The 21,922-nt window shown below is 37.6% G+C and overlaps 1 protein-coding gene across 2 annotated transcripts in view; it reads right to left on the minus strand.

Annotated features, from left to right (window-relative positions):
* Positions 1 to 12,120, minus strand: part of spir (spire type actin nucleation factor) — a 54,564-nt gene extending 42,444 nt beyond the window's left edge. For both annotated transcript variants that reach the window (XM_030385164.2, XM_030385163.2), the window contains exon 1: positions 10,517 to 12,120. In XM_030385164.2, coding sequence (XP_030241024.1) covers positions 10,517 to 11,213 — 697 coding nt within the window. In that variant the 5' untranslated portion in view covers positions 11,214 to 12,120. The remainder of the gene's footprint in view (positions 1 to 10,516) is intronic.
* Between the last annotated feature and the right edge of the window lie 9,802 nt (positions 12,121 to 21,922).

Here is a 21,922-nt window from a genome sequence, read left to right on the forward strand (position 1 = left end):
TTGTTTTTGTTTATTTCTCAACTAAAGCGAAATATAAATACTTCAGACGCAGATAATTTACACCTATCCTAAGACAGTTGCGCGTTAGCTTTTGCAATTACATGAGCTGGTTTTAATGGTAACTATTACAATAAAATGTAATTTGTTTATTACATACATAATAAAAAAGGTTGATTAATCAAATAGCATATGGGCGTGACCTTTAGGCGCTGCCTTCAACAGTTCACAATTAGCCGCCTGCCGGCGTTTGCTTTCAATTAAAAATTAATTAATAATCTTTAATGATTCGCTGCAGTTAATCATGAGGAAATGATAGATAGTTTGGCAATTAACATAATTACCTGCAGAGCATTTGGAATGATCATTAAACTAATTTCAGCTAACTAGTCGAACAGTTGTGTAAATTTAATAGAATTACAAGAAATAATTGAATCAAAATATATGTGGTGTCTGCTGCTGTCATAGAGCAGGTTTTATTTTTATATAATAAGTCGTTATCCAAATCGTTAATAAGGCAGAGCAAAAATATATACAAATAACAGAAAATCAATAACTGTTACATGACTGGATTATGGGTTATAGATTATGCTTTAGTGTTGAAAAAAAAAAAAAAAGATGTGAGCGAGCTAATCTGTAACACTGTTCGTGGTAGGCATATGCTGTTAGGACTGCAGTGTTAATCTTTAGCTTAATTGACTGTTAACAGAGCTAATATGTAACACTGTAAGTGTAAAGAAAGTTGTGTTAACAGTGATAATCTGTAACAGATTAGTGTAACAGTGCATCAGTGTTAGTGTTAAGCAATTGTTCGTTAACCGAGTTAGTCTGTTACGCTGCAGAGCTAAGCAAATGTTTACTAACAGAGAAATTTTAATATGCTGTCAGTGAAACTGTTATAATTGTATAAAAAGGCTCAATCTATAACAGAGACATTTTAATATGCTGTTAGTGTAACTGCTACAATTGTATAAAAAGGCTCAATCTGTAACACTTAATATTTCTATGTTATTAGTGTAAAGCGGATAATGCTCGCCGGAAAATAGACGCATAATACAAGCTTCAAGTAGTAGTAGCAAGAACCCATTAACAAAGCAAACGTAACGACGTGACCAAACAAGACCGTTACTATTAACGATAAGCATTTCTCAGCAACTGTCAATGTTATCTTGAACATTCAGCTGTTAAAATACTCAATAAAAATTGGCATTCAATCATAAATCTGAAGACTGCTGAGTGAGTCTAAACTTTAGCTCTGCTGTTAAGAGCTTGCAGTGCATCAAGTCAGGTCTGCAGCCTCAGTTGGAAATGCTCTTTCACTCGTACTATAAAAACCCATATTAAAGATAACATAATTTACTCGCTCCAGCTCTCTAACAGACACCTTCAATGATGCTCATATATACATAGATTTGCTGTAGCTTCAGCTTTAATACCGTTCCTCTCCGATTTGAACAGCGTCATTCAAGAGCTCTTCCACATGCCCTCTCCACTTTTAACAGCGTCATTCTATGGCACTCTTATGTAGCTCTCAGCTGAATGAAAGCATAACAGACATTAAATAAGAAAATAACTCTGAATGCAAATCACTAAACATTATTCTAGTTTTTCAGCATTTAATAATCAAGCATGACTTGATGATTTTGACACAATTACAAGGCGAGTGGCCAGCAGGCGAGAGCGGTGCCAACAGAGAGGGGGCATGGCCGTTGCAGTTGCAAATCGTTTAGCTGCGCAGGCGTCATGCAAAAGTTTGTAATCGAGACTCTCGCTTTCTTTCCACTAGCGCCAACGCCTCGTTGACTTGATGACTGTGAAATTAGACAGCAGCAGCAGCAACAGCAGCAGCAGCAGCAGCGGGTGCTGTTTATGAGTATCTGTTATCAGAGGTGTCTGACTTACTGGCTAAACGACCGACTGACTGACTGACTGACTTGACTGACTTGACTGCTCTTGCCTCTTTCACTTTGCGCTGAAATTACAATATAAATTTATATGCACAATATACAAGTTATCTATGTGTGTGTGTCTGTTTCTGTGTATGCATATTTATATACAGAAACAATCTTTAATCAGCATTTACGCTTTCATCTTTCACATTTCTCAAAGACAGAGACGCGCGCGCGCGCGCTCGTCTCGAGTGAAAAACAACACCAGCATCAGCAACAACAGCAGCAACAACAACAACAACAGGTTCAACATTTTAGTTGCTGTGCGCATGCGCAGCTGCTGCTGTTTGTGTAGTGGAAGAAAGAAGAAGCTAAGAAATATATTATAATTTCTTTGGCAAAATTTACATAGTTGGCATATTTAACCAATTCACAAAACTCAACCAAAATTCATGAATTGCTTTTGTCTATTTGTCTCATTTAATTCAGTCATCAATAATTTATGTCATTTGGGCATTTCTCAAAAGATGAAAGCAAAAGTGACATTTCAAGCGTTTAGCTTCAATCAACATTTTGTGTGTTTTGGTCAGGAGACGACGACGCCTTTTGTTCTCTTACGCAATCCGCCATAGAGTCTAGGCTCTAGAGCTGAAGAATGGGTTTTGTCTTGTGGTTGGGAATGCTATTCACTTTGATTACAAGTTGATTGGATTTGGTATTTCTTTGTATATATATATTTTTTTTTGTGGGTTAGCAGGGAATTGTCCGTGCGGTCATGCCGAAAAAGAAAATGGGCCAACCAACACACAATTTAAGTTTGCTTTATGAATGGCAATTGTCTGTGTGTCTGTGTGTGTGTATGGGATTTAGTTGGGAAACTGCACAATATGATTATTATTGTAATGGAAAAGCAAGCTGCAAGACTAATCAAATGAAAATCCTCTGCGAATCAAACTTAAGCTACGAATACAATATATAATGTAGATAATTGTGTTCGTAGAAATAGTATTGCTGGACTCACTGCAAATCCTTCAATGAATACCAGTTATTATTATGTTAATATTCGTTTCAAATTGTATTCAAAATATTTTGTTTATTACTAAATTTTCTCATACAATATTTAATGCTCATTCGAGCTGAGCTGAAAGATTGCTCATTTATTCAGTATATTTGTATACCCTGGGAAACGGTCTACTGAAAATGTAAGTGACAGATAGACGATGAATTGAATCCATATCAATCTGTCTGACCGTTAGTTTTTGAATTTTGAGTATATCAAGTCTTGCATATATGGAAATAATAAATAAGAAATTTTTATAGCCTACTTAAGCAGAGTAGTTCACCTAATTTATAATTCTAATAGCTGATAATGCTAATAATAACCACATTGCGTAAATCCCAACTACACCCAAGTGAATCACATTAAAAATAACCTAACATAACAGAACTCATATACCTAGTATAATCAATTGTAGTGCCATTCTACATATATTTAAGCCACATACACATACTCTCTTAACAGTTAACAGTATTAACTCACTTGTTATTGATCTACCTACTTAGTACGCTGGTTTATCAACAATAGACTGTAGACTTTCGAAACGATAAGATTGGCTTTCATTGGCGCATTTCTTCGCTTGGCCTTTGCCAATGTTTCGATTGTGTTCAATTGCATCGAAATGTATTTATGAAAATCAAAAGCAAAACAAATTATAATGTGTTAAAGCCTTGGCTCGGCGCACAAATGGGGGCATCTTAAGAAATGTGCTTTCAGGGTCACATCGCAGCTGCCACTTGAAAACGGTTCGTGGAGACCCCACACACTCACTCACACTCACACACACACGCACAATCAGACAGAGAGACAACAAGTGTCATCGAATAATGGAGCTCATATGAAAATACCGTTCGAATACAATATTTGGATTATCTTATGATTTATGTGCTAGACGCACTTTCAAAATCACATAACACAAACACATTTTCCACATGCATTTTTTTTTTTTTTTTTTTTTTTTTTTGTTTGTTGGCAAAGCAACAAGAAATAAATAAAATATCAAAAAAATAGTTTCAAAATGCAGTTTGGACTGCTTGGCACAGACTGCACAGGTGGACAAGTTTGGCGACGCCACAAATAAATTAACCCAACTATATACATACATATATATACATATATGTACATGTATATAGATATATATAAAGAGCAGCACTGGCTGGGTCTGTGGCTTGCGGTCTTTTCCACATAAGTGGAGCATGTGGAACGTCAAATTTGGTTCAGGTTCAGTGCTTGTCATGCGTTGCGCTTATGTCATTATGACCACAAAAAAGCACACACACAAAATTATTATATTAAACAATTTTTTTTTTTTTGGCCATTTCCAAAGTAGAGCAACAAAGAGCCAACAATTTGTTTTGTTGTATTTGTGTTTTTTTGCTTTTTGTGGGTCCATGGAAAATCACGTGGCAAATGGCTTCAGCTGCGTTCCAATGCGACAAGTCACGACAAAAACATAAATTATTACAACTAGTCCATAATAGATGCACATTATGTGGGCTTTATTGTGCTGCCAAATGAGCTGCCTCTGATCACCTGGCTAACTAATCTGATCTCTGGCTCATATATGCATATATCGTCGGCTTACATGTCTCCGAAAACGAATTCCGGGAATATGTAAGCGCTTTGGATTACAACAGTTGCAGCTGACAGAAGACATTGGGAAATCGGTGGCAATGTGGGCAGGAAAAATAAAGAAAAATATAGAAATATACATTGATGTGTAATAGGATATATATATCAATTTTTAGCCCAAATATTTATATAAGCAATTCAAAACATTTAGAAGTAAAATAGGTCAGAATTAAAACAGAATAAATAATTAAAATTAGCAAAAAGTACTTTTTATACACTATATATATTATATTCTTATTGAATGTATTTTGGAGGTATTATATTTATACATGTTTCTTTATATTATTAAGATATATTTTTCTTAGTGAAAAATTTGAGTTAAGCTGGCTATTTTACAAGATTTATAATGTTTTTCTTTCCGCCCTATTTTATCAATATTCTTTTCATATCTATAAAAAGTTTTCAATATTCTTTTCATATCTATAAAAAGTTTTGGCGACTAGCATTTAAATATTACTCGAACTCTATTAAAATTAAAAAAAAAAAAAATAAAATTAAATTTTATATATCAGCAGTAAAAGTGAACAGAGTTCTTAACCGATTAAAATACTTAAATATATATTTTTTTGCTATTAAAATTGGTTTGTAAAATTGTAAGCTAAAAACATAAAAAGTAGTAGACTATAGACAATTTACACACATTCATATAGCCCATATTCACTTTGCGATCTAATTTTCTTTCGTATTTCCTATAATCAAAGAGATGCACTCTCTAACTACCATAACAACACTAACTAAGCGTTTTCCTGTCTACAAAAAACTAACAAAAGAAACTCATTAAACAAAAAATGAATGGAGTTTTCAGGGTATATTTAAGTCCATTTGTAAACCCTAGTTTTGGGCTGATCGAACTTGGCTGCCATCTAAATTAGCCGTAATGCTCCAAGCATAGTTGTAAGCTAAACAAACAAAACAAAGACTAAACCAACTACAATTTTGTGGCTACTGTTTCGGGTCGAAGTTTCGTTATGATTTCAGTTGCTGTACATTTTTAGTGTAATTATTTAAACATTAAAGCAGTCGAGCCAGGCTGGAGCTGGCAATGTGCAACGTGCTTCTTTAGTGAAAACAAGAAAGTCATAGACACGAAAATAAAATATCATCACCCATTAGACCCAACGATCTATCTAGACGCCAGCCGGAGTCGTAGTCGAGTCGATGTATGTAATTTTCCATTTCATTTCTTGCGTTGCTTGGCTCAATTTACAGATCTGTTGACGGCTATAATTTTTCTGGCTCTAAGGCTTCACAAGTCCAAAATAATGAGTAAGGGATTTGTTTTTTTTTTTTCACTCTTTTTTTTTTTAGACCAAAGAAGAAGGTCAAAAGTAACCTGCTTTCTTCTGCTATGGTAAATACGGTTTTGTTTTGCTTTGTTATTTATTTATTTTTTTTTATCTGGCTGGGTGAAACTTTGTCTAATGGACACAATTTGTTAGAATGTTGAATTTGTCTTTCAATGAATTGTATTATTTATGCCCTGTAAGTATTGAGAGCAAGCAAAGTGTGATGGGCATGGAGAGAGGGCAAGAGGCAGACTCATCAATATAGGCATTTATGTTATGGTAAAATATAAATCAAATAAGTATTTTACAGATTACGATTATCTTTAATAATAATGTTCATTAACAGACAGACACTGGGTAGTTAGTAGTCGTGCATGCTCTACTAGCACACTCTTACATGCTTTATAATACCTTTTCTCGTGCTATAAGCGGAAGAGCTGCATTAAACTCGATGCCTTGGCGGAAACTGAACGAAAGCAATCAACAGCTGATGGCCAGAGAAACAGACACAAACAGAGGGAGAGAGAGAGGGGGGGATAAAGAGAGAGAGAGGACGAGCGAGAGGGATAGTAGAAGAGAACCTACGACAACAATTTGACAACAGGGGCTGGCTGAGAACAGCGCATGTGCCATGACCTTCAGACATCTAGCTGTGGGTGGCGACTTCTGGGTGGCTCTCGCGTCAACTTTCACTGGGGGGCAGCGACTGCTGAACTTTGCTGAGCGCCTGGCGAAAAACGTAATGGCGAGTTTGTGTGTTGACAGAATCGAGCGCCAAAAGTTATAATGCTGCCTGTTGCAGCAGTTGCCACGCTTGGCCACAGTTTGCTGTTGGCCCTCTGTGGCAGTTGGCTAACAAATGCTGCGCGCCTAATCGAGGCGCCAGCGAGCGCGGCGACTTGACGGCGCCGTCGACGTCGTTCGATAGATGCAGTTAGACACAGGTGAGTGGCTGGCCCACGCTTTTATTGGCCGTGCATATGCATATACAGTGAAAGGTTGGAGGTTGGCCAGTTTTGGCCAGGCCAACACACAATCAATGATTCGTTGCGCCATGCGACGCGGTTGTCAGAAGCCGATAGACGCAGCTGAGCAAGCGTTCGATATTGCCAACTATGCAACTGAAACATAATTTTCACACATTTCACACAAACATGGGACCGATGGGGCGGCGAGTTCAAAGGGCGCGCGCCCTCAACGCGAAGCTCGCTTGACCCGCTTTTAAATGCTCATTTTCACACCGTTTCCGAAACCGAAAAATTCCATTTCGAACTCCGAAATTCCAAAGCTCAGCCAAAATAATAAAAATAAAATACAAGAAAAGAGAAAAACAAAAGACATAACATAACGAAACATTAGAAGATGCTCAGCTCAACTAATTGACGGAATCAGACATGGATCAAGATCAAGTTGGGCCACGGGCAATGCTTTTCGTATTCATCTTCGACTCGACTCGAGACTCTCTGCTGACAGCATCTTTGTTGTCGCCGTCTGCTGAATTAGTGGTAATTAAAGTGTTACAAGGTGTTGCCGCCGTCTATGCCCCCAAAGAAAGTTAAGACAAGGCTAAGACAGCCAACAACTAAAATGCTGATAAATAGATGAATGAACTGTAGGATAACTAAATTCAAGATAAACAGCCAGTTCTATGGGTTATACAATACCAGAGATTGCTTCAATCTGAGATAAGACAATTTACAGTTTTAGCTAAGTGAAAAACAAGTTGAGAAGTTGAAAATGCTTTAAGCAATGAATCATCAAATGTAAAATTTAAGAAAAGTACTAATAATAATAATAATAATATATGTACATTTATAAGTCTAGCTAAAAATATATATTTGTTCTCTTTTTAATAATTATTCTATGTTGTTGATTTGCAGTTTTAATCTATCAAGATGCTTATTTATAATTCTGATAAATTCCTTGTATTACTCAATTTTTTTTTATTACGACAAAGTTAGTTCAAGCATAAAAAAAATATATATATTATTTTTTATTGTTTTTTAGTCATTTTGATCAAGTCTTTTATTCTATTATAGTCATAGAATTTTAAGAAAAGAATAAAATATATCTCATATATTCTTACTGCTTTGTAAACTAAACTTGCAAGCTAACCCCAAATTTATACGTATGTTTTTTACCTTCTAAGTATTTCTATGCTACGCCCACAATATGAATGATATGCTAGCAACACTCAATTTACTTTTGTGCCCCACAGAGTAATCATACACCACTATTATGTATGGCTCATGCCTTTTTCACAAGCTCTTTTCAACTCTGTGTTTAGGGGGAATTTCAGCCAGAAGCAGATGTTATAGGTCACGGAAGAAGAACCGCTGTGCACACACAGAAAGCACGCTGGGCTATGCCAGTTTTGAACTATGAAAATGAGCTGCTCAGCTTGTTAGCTAGCTTGGCTAGCTGTCTAGCTGGCTAGCTGGTTAGATTGGTAGCTGCGGGAAAACCGGTTGAGAGGGTCGCGTCGAGTGGTTTTTCGGCAAACGCTTTCATTTTCACTTAATAAGCGACAGTTAACTTCTTTCTTTCTTGGACAGTCCCCAGGTTGATGTGCGTTTCCGTGTGCCCCAGCCAAGCCAAGCCAAGCCAAGTCAAGCAATTCATCTTGGCATTGGCATCGCCATCGTCCACTTTCCAAACAAACAACCCACACACAGCCGAACGAACCAACACACAACTCTGATGACCTGCGCTTTAAGTTATGCACCGAAGCAGCTGTGATTGAGGTTTTTCTCTGATTGCGTGTGTCTCGTGTCTTGGGAAAGTGTAAACTGTGACTCCCATTCAGAGAGAGAGAGAGATACCACCGCATGCCAGATACCAAATGCTAAATGTCATATACCGTATACCGTATAGCGTATACCATCATACCAAAGGAAAACAAGACAAGAATTAGCTAATAAAAATTTAGGTGTTTTTAAATAACTAAGCAAATAAATATCTGACTAAAAAAATTTATTTTGTACACAAATAAAATTAAAAAAAAAAAAAATTACCTTAATATTTGAACTGATTTGAAAAAAAAAAATAATAATAAAAATAAAATAATTTAAAAAAATATTTAAATTAGTTTCAAAAAAAAATAAAAAAAAATAAACAAATAATTACAACAAATTTCTTTATCTAACTACATATTTTTTTATTGAAATTCTCATTCTAAATTTTTCTCAGTGTACGTGGTGCATATAGCACATTTTCCTAGCCTAACAACACTATTTTTCACTTTCTTTCATCTCTCAAGTTTCTTGAATTGATTTTTGTTGTTTGTTGTTGTTGTTGTGGTTGTTGTAATTGATGAGGGTCGCTCAATAGTCAGATCTTGAGATCGTCTTTGTTTTTTTTTTTTTGATGTGTGTTGTTGAAGAGCTCAGAACGTGTCTGAGTCTCTGGGATTGCCACATTGTGGCATCCACAACTGCTAATTGTTTAATCATTGCCAGAGCTGTCAAAATACAGGTTGCTATAATCTATGGGCTTTTAGATAAGCTGTGTTAATTGGAAAGTTCGCGTGTATGAGTGTGTGTAAGTGTGTGTGTATGGAGGTTAAGATCTTCCCGTTCGATTTGGCATTCTTATGGGTGTGCTCTTCTCACGGGCAGGTCTTTAAACACACATTTACAGCAATACAATCTCGCTCTGTGAGTCACTTTGCATCAAGAGTCGAGCCTCAACATTGATATCGTCTGCATTTAAATTTTGTTGATTTAGCCTAAGAGTGTATCAAAAACAGTTAAAGCTCCGCTTAATTGGCCAATAGCTGGCTTTATGCTGGGCTAATTGATTGACGAACTCCTAAGGCAATTAAGTTAAATTTGAAGCATGGCAAGAGGAAGTTATGGACCTAATATCAGGTATTATTTATAGGAATTATGTTGTAATTGTAGCCTAAAACATTTCCGCATTACATTAAGTTGGAGGCAAATTAAAAACTGAATGGAAAACGTTGGCGCGGCTGAGAACCTTGAAATTGACTTAATTCGTAGCAATTACACATTTGTAAAAGAAAATGATTTGACAAATTAATGCAGACAATGAAATTTTGAAGCTTAAAATTTAATTGAATTGAGTTGTTTCAAGAAAATTGTTTATTCTGTGTAGATTGTTGAATATTAATACAAGATTAATATGCCATAATAAAGTTCATAAACCTGATATGATTTATATGAACTGCATGATCAATACGTTCCATGAACTATCTATAAGTATGTGAATAAATATGAATATACTCCGTTTTGCTCTGGGTCATAGAGGATAAGAATAATTTAAATAGTATTAGAATATAGTGAACATATTTTTCTTATGAATGCGCCCCTGTACCCTTTTTGCTCACTTTAAAAATTCACATACAAGCTTATTCAATTGACTAATGTTAACTTTATCTTTAACCTTATGTTATATAACATAACATAAATATAACATAAGATGAACAGAAGTCAATAGGGATGCCATTCGCCTGAATTGCCTCAAAGCCTAATCGATAACTGTTAAAATTATTTAAAGACAAAAGTAAACTGAACTGAATTTTTCGTTCGCTATGCATTGAGATTATACATGCATGCATACATCTGTATGTCTACACATATATACATTTACATGCATACATTTACACACTACAATCAATTATATTTGACACTCACCTCTGTCCATGACGACGCTGCTGTCGCCACTGCTGCTGGCGCTGTCATCGTGCTGCAGCTCAGCCGGCGACTGTTTCAGCTGCTGTTTCTGCTCCTGCCCCGAAAAGTGGACGCTGCCGTCGCGATGCAAATGCAACTCAAAGCGTGTGGGCAGGTGCGCCTCGTAATCCTCGCTGCTGCAGTGCAGCGCCTGCTCGGCCACCTTCAGGTACAGCGTTATGAACTGATAGATTAGCGCCCAGGCCTGATCCTCGGACACCGGCGCCTTGAAGCAGTCCAATATGTTGTTCAGGGACACGCATTGATCCGTGCAGCTGCACTGATAGAATGCCTGCTGTAGCAGAGCGCTGGCATCGAGTGGCTCTGTTAGGTCTCTGTTGCCGTTACCGTTGCTCTGTTGCAGTTCGCGTGGCTGCACGTGTGTGTGTGTGTGGTGCGTGCGCGTGTGTCCGTGTGCGTGTGCATCCCCATTGGCGCTGTCCGGTGAGGTGGAGAGAAAGCCTTCTTCGGCCTCTCCTTCGGCAAATTGACGACGCTTTGTCGTGACCTTGGGCGTTGTGGCTACTGTTGTTGTTGCAGCCGGTGGTACTGTCGTTGTTGTTGTTGCTGCTGTTGCTGCTGTTATGGCCTTGCCGACAGAAGCGTCGGCGTCATCAACGTCGCCTTTCAGGCTGTTGTCCAATTGGAGTTCCGTCATTCTTGTTGAGGCTACTCCTGCTGCCGCTGCTATTGCTGTTGTTGTTTTTGTTGGTTTCTTTTGTTTTGTTGTTGGTGTTGTTTTTCAGACAACGAACCAAAAAACTGCAGCCGCGCGTCTTAACATATAAAAATATTGATAATTTTTGTGATTCTACTTGAAATTTAAACAATTTGTTGTTGCTGTTATTTACTGGCACTTTTGTTTGATTGTTTTGTTGTTGGATGTTGGTGTTTATTTATTTAATCGGACACACAAATTTACACATTTATTTGCTCTTAATTTTAACATGAAACACAAAACATGTAGAACAAATATAATCTATAATTGTAGAACAAACACACACACGAAAGAGGGAATTCTATTTTTTTTTTTCTATTTAATTTCTTTATATATATTTATTTTTTTGCTTTGCTTCTTTTTTTCGGTCGTCACGTTTTGTGCACTTGTCGCTTTTTGCCGTTATTTGCTATTGGCTTGCGCACTCTTCCTCTTTATATTCTTCTGCTTTTCTTCCCTTTCCTTTCGTTCTATCCTCTGTTGCGCGCCTTAGCCGCTTACATTTAACACTGGCGGTCCGAGAGTTTCGTCTACTCTTTGCCCTGTGCTAAACAAAATCACGCGCGCGCTTTGATTAGAACACAAATCAAATTAGATTTGTGTGCCTCTTGTTGTTGGTTTTCCTTTTTTTTTTAAATATGTATATATTTTCTGTTTGTTGTTATTGCTGTGCCTTGACGTCAAATAATGTTAACTGCATCCTCGCGTTTAGATAATTCTCACACACTTTATCAACCGCTGTGATTCAATTCCGCTTTTACGATTTTCATTCGGTTTCGTGCTTAACAAGAAGCGCGCACACACGTCCGATCACCATGGAAGCTAAACACAAAATAACAGCTGTTAGCTGAGCAGCAAACTGACGTCTGTAAACGTAACATGAGTCGGCTTAACGACAGTGCTGGCAGATAGGCCTTTTTCCCGCTAAATGTAGCTGATTTGTCTTTGATTTTGCTTCAACGTCAATGCCACTCAAATTCGTATAATACATTTTCAAGCTACATATGTGCTTAGTTGAATATCATTAATATTATAATATTAATATTTATGCTCATTAGGTCAATTTTTGTATATAGCCGTTTCAAATATCTCGCGTGCAGCAGTGCATGTTAAGTTAACAGTTGAACTCTTGTGGTATTTTAACTTAACAGCGCGTGAGAGAGAGAGAGCGGCTGCTCCTTACCATTTTGCACTCTTTGCGTTTTTATTTTGATTCCGGTTTTTCGTTGTGTTTGCTGCGGGTGATAAGCGTGTGTTTGGGTCTTCGTATTGGCATGGCATATGAGTTTTTTTTATGATTTCCTTTTGTTTGGTTTTTTTGTGCTTTTTATGTTTTTGGCAAAGGCACAAATTTCACATGCCTACCAGGTGAACTTCAGGTGCAATTTAAAGCAATTATGTTAAGGTCAAGTCGTGTTGAATTGCGCCAACTTATTGGAATCTCAGCTTCAAGCGGGGTCATAAACTTGGTCAACATTAGATGCTTAGCGGAAATGCTCTCCGCTGTGAGCCATGAGAGATGCGGTAATTACATCTTGTACAAATGGGTGCCTTGACGTTCTTTTTGCTTCTCACTTTGCTATAAGGCCAATAAAAAGCCAGTTTAAGCTTTACTTATGATTAGTTTTATTGTTGCATTCATGTCCAACTAGAATATCCAGACTCCAATCATAAGCTCCATTGCATAATTGGTTTTTTATTTTGCGTACACCCCAATCAGTTATTAAATTTCACTCGGCCCCAAGGTCCTCCTCCAGTGGAACTGACAGTTCGTTTTTTACGATTTAATAAGCCATAATAAGTACACCCGCTTGCTGGCCAAAACTTATGATATATGAGCCGTAAATTGAAACTTTATATGCTGACCGCTGCAGTAGCTGAAAGATTTGCATACAATATTATTACAGCATCTGCTTGGGCTGCGCAACATTTAACGACTGTTTTCTTTTATATTTTGTCGCTCATAAAATTACAGCCGCACGCATATTGTTTTCTTTTCTTGTTTTATTATTATTAATTGGCCGCAACTGCAGTTGGCCAGTTTATCTGCATGTCTGCGGCGGCCCACGTAATCACACAACCAGATTGGCCATAAAAAGTGTGTCCTCAGCTAGGTGCAGCTGGCTGGCTGACTGGCTGGCTGACTGGCTGTCTGGCTGGCTGGCTGTTTGGCATTTGGACATGGCTATGACATCAACAGCGGCATCAGCGCGACTCCTTAATTGTTACATCTCGATAAGAGGCTCTGATCGAAAGAATGAATTAATTAATGAATATTGCATTGCAATCGACGCAGCCGAAATAAGCCAAATCGCTGCCAATTGGCTTCCAATTGGAGGCGCGTTCAGCCAGTTCAGCCGAACTTCAACCCACCAGCCATGGCAAATAGACGCCTTTGTTCTTTGTCCAAAAACTTGACTTGAATGAATCATTGTGCACACAGACTCGTAAATCCCAGCCAGTCAAAGTCGACAAAAAACAACAACAACAACAACAATAACAAAGTGCTTATAACAGAAACACGAAATAAATGAGCCAAACTATGAATGGGTTTGGTTGCCCTATAGTTGCTTAAAGGGGTATCTGTGAATACTGCTTAAGTTGAATGAACTTATGAAAATTCATTATTTTACTAACCGTAAGTATATAAATCAAAGTCATAATCATAAATGAAAATTTAACTTAATTCTTTAAAGTTTGTATAAAAAAATTATAATATAATATGTAATACAATACAATATATATATCTATATATATTTTTTAAATATCTAAACTGTAACTTTAATTTTATAACGTATTTAATATTTAATGTATATATATTTTTATTAATAATAATTAAATTATGCTTAAATGAACTATAATACTAAATAATTATTTATAATTTAATTGTTTTACATTCATGAACTTTTTCACAACAATTCGTAATATCTTTGACAAGTTTTTGTAATCTTAGATTTTGCCTCCAAAGATAATATTATGTATTTTTCTAGAATATTTTATAAAGTTTTTTTCTAAACTAAAAAAACTATTTCTATACAATTTATAATTTCTAGACTATATACAAAAAATTCAATAAAGATAGATCATTAGGCAACAAAATATTTTATATTAATATAAAATTAATCAGTTAATCAGTAAATAAAAATCTGTCTACATTTGTTTTTGTTTTACAACTTGACCTATTTTAATCCAACTCGTGAATCGCCATTGACATAATGCACTTCCCGAATGTTCTTTTCATTCACAGCATAGGTAATTCAAGAGTCGTCTACCGCATAAAGCTAAAACCGTGCATGATTCTGGAATTGCTGTTGTTCTACGACTCGGCTCAGCCAAGCGTTGCATTTTTGGTCAATTACATTTTGTCGCGCGGGTGGCTGCCGCTGGCCCAGTCGCTGTTTGGCCGTTGGGCCTTTCGAGTTTGCCCGGTCAATTGGAGGCGTGGCATATTGTATATATGTGCATGCTGTCATGCAACGTCGGCGCACCGGAAATGTGCATCCGTTTTTGGCTGCAACTAAATGCAAACATTTTGTTTTATTCGACAACAAATGAGCTCCACATTGGAGTTGGCAAATCTTAAACCGTTTCTGTGTCAAATCGTAAGCCGAGCCATCCGCAGCCCGAATTTGGTCATAGTTAGACCTAGAGACATTGCGTACATCAGCACTCAGAGCAGATGCAACGCTCCGTTGCGCCGGACACTTGCAACCAACAAATTGCAAAAATTGCAACAATCCGCAGGCAGCAAATGCCAACCATCCAAAGTTGGATATTATCGCTGTCCTCTGCAGGTCTCATAGTCTCTGAGCATTCGAAATTTATTCGGTATGGTAGATAATATTACTGCAGTAAAAGTAGTAATAAGAATAGCAAAAGAAGAGAAGTAGTATATGTGGTTCCTATTGTATTTAGCCTTGAGAGTATATTGATGGTAGATATATGGTAAAATAATAGTAGTATATTTAATTAGCTAGTAATAGTAGTAAATGGGGTAGAATTCGTAATAGGGAAAGAGTAAAATATCTAGTTCCATTAAAAATAGTAAATGAAAGAGTAGTAGACAAAATAGTAGTAAAAGCATTAATAGAAATAGTATAAATAACAGCATAAGAAGAAGATATAGTAGTAGTAGCCTTAAATGAAATGCTGAATTAGTAGTAGAAGTAGCTGGAAAAGTTAAAGGAATTAGTAGAAGGAATAGTCAAAATAGTAGTAGAAGAAATAGTAAAAGTTGTATTTGTAGAGGTACAAAGTATTAGTAGTAAGAGTAGTCAAAATAGTAGTAGAAGTAATCTTAAGATAATCACGGTATCAATTGTAGGAGTAGTTCAAATAGTAGTAGAACTAACAGAAGAAGTACCCGAAGTATAAGATATTAGGAAAAGGAGTAGTCAAAATAGTAGTAGAAGAAATAGGAGAAGTTAATATAACTCTTAAGAAAAACACGGCATCAATAATAGGAGTAGTTCAAATAGTAGTAGAAGTAACAGTAGAGATAATCCTAGAAGCTATAGTAGCAGAAGTACGAGGTATTAATAGTAGGAGTAGCCAAAGAAGCTACGAGTTGTAGAACGGAGAAACAGTAACAGAAGAAAAAGTAGTTATTAAATAGTAGTAGAGCAAGTAATGCTCAAATAAATGTTGGTGGAAATATAATATAATATAAATATTGTAAATAAGTTTAACTAACCAAACTGAAATGATATCAAACTGTTATTCAATGTGTTCGCAAGCGTACTTCTTTTCTCTACCATAAGCTTCTCTTAGCTCCACGTTATTATTGTTATTGTTGCAGTGCTTCAGTCAGACATTCCGTCAGTCTGTCAATGCGTCGTTCAGTGAGCAACGCTCAGCTCACGTGTGGAAATCATTGCAGCCAATGTGCATTATTTCTGATTCACCTCTTCTTTTGTTTGCGACGATGCTCTGTATTTATCGAAGAGGGTGGCTTGATTGGGAGTGTATATCGAATAGATGTTGAAGAGTTCGAGAGGCGAATCAACTTAGCCTGAATGCAGATATGGCAGAAATAATCATAAACCTAAATAGGTAAGACTATCTATAAGGCTAAGTTATATTACTCTGCAGCATATCGCACGATTTACTCAATACAGGGTATCTGCTGGTCTAATACACATAGTATCGGCCTATAAATGTTGCGTTACTTTGTGTTGCTGAATGTCTTTGAGATCTTCGCGCATAGCTGCATACGAATACAATTGTGTAATAATTCTGTGGGCATGTTTCGAGTCTGACTTGGTCTAAAAACGTGATGCAATTAAGCGTTTGAGATCTGAGAGATTGAGTGGAAGGCACTTTAAATGGATGTGTATATATGTATGTATTCATGTGTATGCGTAGAGGAAGTGTGAAAAAGGGTAAGCAAAGTTATGATTATCGTACGTGTTCTTGGACTTAATCTGGTAATCAATTTTTTCCACTTTTATTATTATTTTTTTGATTGTGAGAATTTTTTGCTCCCCCCCGACTCCATGAGTTAATGAACGCTCGGGGAGCATGAGAAAGTTTAGAATAATTCTTAATTACAAAGTAAATGTAACTAATTTGCCTAGCCGAGCTTCATATTGAAGGGAACGAAGGCGAATGACAATAGAAGTTCCGCTCATGAATATAATCTTAGCTTACTCCACATTTCGTCCCAGGCAATTGGGACAGGGGACCACCCATAGCTCCAGATCACAGTCGCAGCCCAATTGGCGCACATTGAACCCAAGTACCAAATACCAAATGCCTGAGCAGCTAACCCAGATAAGGTAGCGTTTGCCAAAAAAGAATGTCATCTATGAAATTTCATTGTAATTTTCTATTTTCATTACGGAAATCAACGACAACAATTGGAATACGCACATTATTTGCTTGGTATCATTCTTTAGCGGCTTAAACGTATCGTGCCATTCGCGGAAAGGAGGCGTGTTCAACGTTTACGTGACAGCCAAAGAGGAGGCGAGAAAGAGAGAGAGAGGGAGAGCGAGATAGACACTTGACATAGACATAGATATGGCTAGAGCTGAAGACGATCTCTTTCGATGATCTGCCATGACCAGTGAAAGCAGAACGTAATCAGAAACACTCAACGCTTCTGATGGAAATAAATAGCTAGTTGAAGTTGGCGGAAAAATTTTGATTTGAATATAGAAGTGGTAATGCACTTCAACTTGTTTATATTATAGATATGCAAACAATATAGATTTATTTCAGATTATTATTACTACCATAAAAATTCCATTTTCAGTATTTGTGGAAAAAAGAATAAAACATTATTTTTTGTATACATATATCTTAGCATATCATAAAGCGACTAAGAGAGAGAGAGAGAGAGAGAGAGAGAGATAGAGAGTGGGAGGGAGAGAGAGACAGGGAGATATTTGATATATAATCTACAGTGATCTATGCTCAATATGTCTGCATCTCAGAGCTGGAATCTTGAATTTGCTGATGTAAGGAAGTAGTCTAAATATTTGTACTTGAATATATGAAAATAATAAATATTAAATAAATAAATAAATAAATGCAAAGCAATTAATGACATTTCTTTATAATTTATATATTCAATATATATTCAATATAATTTATATTAGTATAGATTATATTAAAAATTCTTTCTATGTATATCGCCTTTTATACAATTATTTAACATTTCAACAGACAAAGCTAAATAATATCAAACCAACTCTCTTCTTACATATGTGCATATACAGAAAGGTAAACACAGTATTATCACTCCAAAACAAACTCTAACCATTAAGTCCTCCCACTCTATGGCTTAGCTAAACTACCCCATTGTTAGTGTATCGAAATGCAGAATGATTCCTGCTCCATGAGACAGCGCTCTAATTTGTGTGCATGTAATTATTTCAGGTAACTCGGCAGCGATTTGTCGACGATCCGCAGCGCTCGCCTCCAAGAGTTGGACCCATTTTGGGCGGAGGGCAATGGCAACATATTAAAAGTAAGTGCCACTTAAGTTTTGCCTAAAACTTTGAGAACTTGCGCAAAAACAAAAACCAAAAACAAAAACCAAAAAAAAAAAGAGCTCTAAGTACCGAGCGAGTCAGTCACAGTCACAGAGTCTGGCAGTGAAGTGACTCTACTTGACTTCATGCCACACCATGCCACTCGACTGGGGCACATTTGTAGTTATGGGTCGACGACGTGGATCATTCGAGGCGAAGGGAGTACAGACAGATGGCGAGGCATAGACTCTGTACTCTGTACTATGTGCAATGCAATTTCTAAAACGTGATTCGTGCAAAGACAAAATGCCAGCCTCAGTGGAGCACAACAAAAGACCATTAATATAATTTGTGTCTGGATATTGTGCCACTCTCCAAATTGGCTGCTTTTGCCCCAAAGAGCAGCGAGCGTTCCTCGGCTCGTCCTAAACGATTATGACGGGGGCAGTGCGGCTGCTGTTCGCGGCGGCTTGAATGCTGAGCCAACATGCCACAGTTTTCATATCGCATTGTTTACTCTGCTTGGGCTTCCTTCCCAATTCTCAGTTCTCAGTTCCCAGCTTCCAGTTCCAGATCAAATGGGCCGCTGACACGATCGTGTCGTCGCCCTCGGTTATATAGCGTGGGCGTGTGTGGGCTTTTGCTTTTATTTATTTAGCGGATTCGACGAAATGACCAGACAATTGCCTCGCTGTCGTTTAATTTTTATTGCCAAACATCCGAATTGGGCTTAATATGAACTAATGGCGCAGTAGCCCCCCTCAGGGACAGACAAATCAATATAGACAAATGGACTCACAACAAACCAACAAGCATTACAAGCGTTGGCGTTTGGCTATTTACGTGCCGATTGGAGATGGGGTGGAGGGCTTAACAATGGAGCTGACCGATTCGTAAAAGTCGTGCTAGGGATTCATTCCATAGATTCTCATTTTACTTACTCCGTTTGTGGCACAAGTTCTGTTGCCTTCTCCTCCTTTATAAATAATAATATAAAATAATAATTATAAATAATATAATATAAGTTAATTTCTTATTCCTTCTGTCTTTTTTTCAAGATTATATATTTTTCACATTATCTGTATTGGTCAGGGCTCACATGGCTTTGTCTCTCTCTCTCTGTCTCTCGATCTCTAGCTCTGCCTCTATTTCTTGTTCTATGTCTCTTGTTCTGTCTCTCTCTCGTTCTATCTCTCTCCCTCTCTTGCCCTATTTCTCTCAGTCTCTGTCTCTCAGTCTCTGTACCTTTCTCTCTCTCTCTCTATCAATTCATCTCGCCTGTCTTACATTTTTCAATGATCAAAACTATAATTTTTTCATCGCTCTATCTCTCTCTTTCAATCCACTATTATTATCACTCTCTGTTTCTTCTAGGCGTATCTCAATAGCTGTCTTCATATGCCTCTCTATCTCTTTGATCTCATTTTTTTCTATATCTCTTATCTTCTCTCTCATTTCTTTTATATATCTTGCTCTATTATTCCTTTAATAAGTCTCTCTCTCTCTCTCTCTGTCTCTCTCTCCTTAAATCTTAATCTTGATGAAAACAATAAATCATGTGCTTTATTCAATTACAACAGCAACTATAAATAGTATTTATTGCAAAACTTCTGCCTTTCGCAACTCTCTCCCTGATTTCGGAGTCTTTCTCTTCTGCAACAATTCATCTAGAAAAATCTTCATTTGCTATGCTTACAAAATCTAAAACAAAAATCGCCAACTATAGGAATGTGTCCATCTTAAAGGTGGTCCCATAGCAAGGGCTTATCTGCTTGTCAGCTTCTTCCTTAACTTCGATTCGAAGAACCTTTCAAATGAGGCAACAAATCAGTGACAAGAACAAAACGCTGCGGTTACCAGCGAATTCAGTCATAAACTAACCGTGAGAGAGAGAGAGGGGAACAGGTTCGGCCCTGGCCCTGGTCCGGTCTAGCCTGGCCTGGTATCATAAAGAAAAAGTCTTTATGAGACGCCTGGCTAGATGACAACGTTGCCGGCTGACGGCGATTGCGTTTGATGATAATGAAGACCTTCTCACTTGCGATGATCCGTTGCCTAATGAGGGGAGTCATGGCGGGGATGGGGATGATGGTGAAGGAAAGTGTGGACCACACGCAGTGGGCCAAGAACGTGGCACTTGTGTGCTGTTGCATGTGGCAGGCATGCTGCATGGCATTTATTTTTTTTTTTTTTTGGAAATTTGTTGTTGCTGCTGCAGCGCACTTTCATTTTCAGTGCGCCCCGTCGCATAATTAATTGCGACCGAAAGTGGACAACAATTTGAGCAGCCGTCGCAGAAAGTAAAATGCGCGCCAAAGGAACAACGAACCTGTCCAGCACACAAAAATAAACCGGATCATCAATAGCAGGCCAAGAGCTGGACGCTGGACGCTGGGATGCTGAGAGATGGGTGCTGCATGAAGCTGGGCAACTTTCTTCTTGCTGCGGCTCTGGCTGCTGCTGCTGCTGCTGCTGCTGCTTCTGACACACTAAACTGACGCAACGTGCCGCAACAAGTGCAGAGCATTCGCCACATTTCTGGCTGCCACATGGGACGCCCACGAGACGGCGACGGCGTCGGCTTCCTGCCGAGAAAAAGTGGCAAAGACTGTGGCATAAATGAAAATTAAGCATGTTTATGGCAAGTATGCGAAAAGGTGCAACAAGCATTGATCGGGGGCAGGCTGCCTTGTGCCTTGTTCATGCCTCATTCACACGCATACTTTAGGAGGAGGGAGCGATGGTAGCGCGGGGACAAGGAGGAGGCATGACAGAACCAGTTTAATGGCGCATGAAATTTCACCGAAAAATCAGCGAATCTGCGTCTAGCTAAGGTGGCAAGCGTTGCAGCATTTAGTTGCTGTTGTTGTTGCTGTAGCGGGCGGGAGGCGTGGCACAGCAAGTTGATTTGCTTAAAAGAAATTCACTTTCCTTTGGGTTTTTACATTGTTGTTGTTGTTGTTGTTGTTTTCAAATGCGATCGCCACGCGAAAAGCAAAGGCAAAGAAGGTCACGTCGTTTGAGATCATGAGGATTCGACAAGACCCAGCCGAGTCGCGATTCGAGACTTGCGACTAGCGACTCTAGCGACTCTGTGGAAGCTGGTCAAAGCCAAAAGCCAAAAGCCAGCCCGAGTCTAAGTCTAAGGCTAACAAACCCAAAAAGCAAACACAATTGAATGCAACTTGCATTCGCAATGAGCGAAAAATACTTTTAATGAAAGTTGGCACTTTGCTTTCGGCTGTGTCTCTTCTTTCTCTATCTCCCTCTCTCTCACTCACTTTTTTTCTCACTCGTTTTGGGGGTTTTTCAGATTTTGATTTGTGGCAGGCGACATGGAAAATGACAAGGAAAATGTTGCTTCATTGCATTGTGGCCACGTTTGGCTGACTCCAAAAGAGTCAACGCGCAGTTGGCCAAAAAATGTTTTTCTTTTCTATTTGTTTTTATTTTTTGTAGCCTTTACTAATTGGTTAAAAAAAAAACTCTTGACTTGATTTAATTGGCTTCGAGCTGTTCTAGTTTTTAGCCACGATTGCCTTAAGGTAAAACTGTTGAGGAATTTCTATCTACATAAAAATAAAAATATAAAAATTATAAGTATTATAAATAATTTTTTTTTTATTTATTTTCTACATACACATTTTTGTTTTTTTTTTTAAATATCTATGT

The sequence above is a fragment of the Drosophila navojoa genome, chromosome 3 (assembly GCF_054131105.1).
Source record: "Drosophila navojoa isolate 15081-1374.11 chromosome 3, UAZ_NAV_1.0, whole genome shotgun sequence".
Classification (NCBI taxonomy): Eukaryota; Metazoa; Arthropoda; class Insecta; order Diptera; family Drosophilidae; genus Drosophila; species Drosophila navojoa.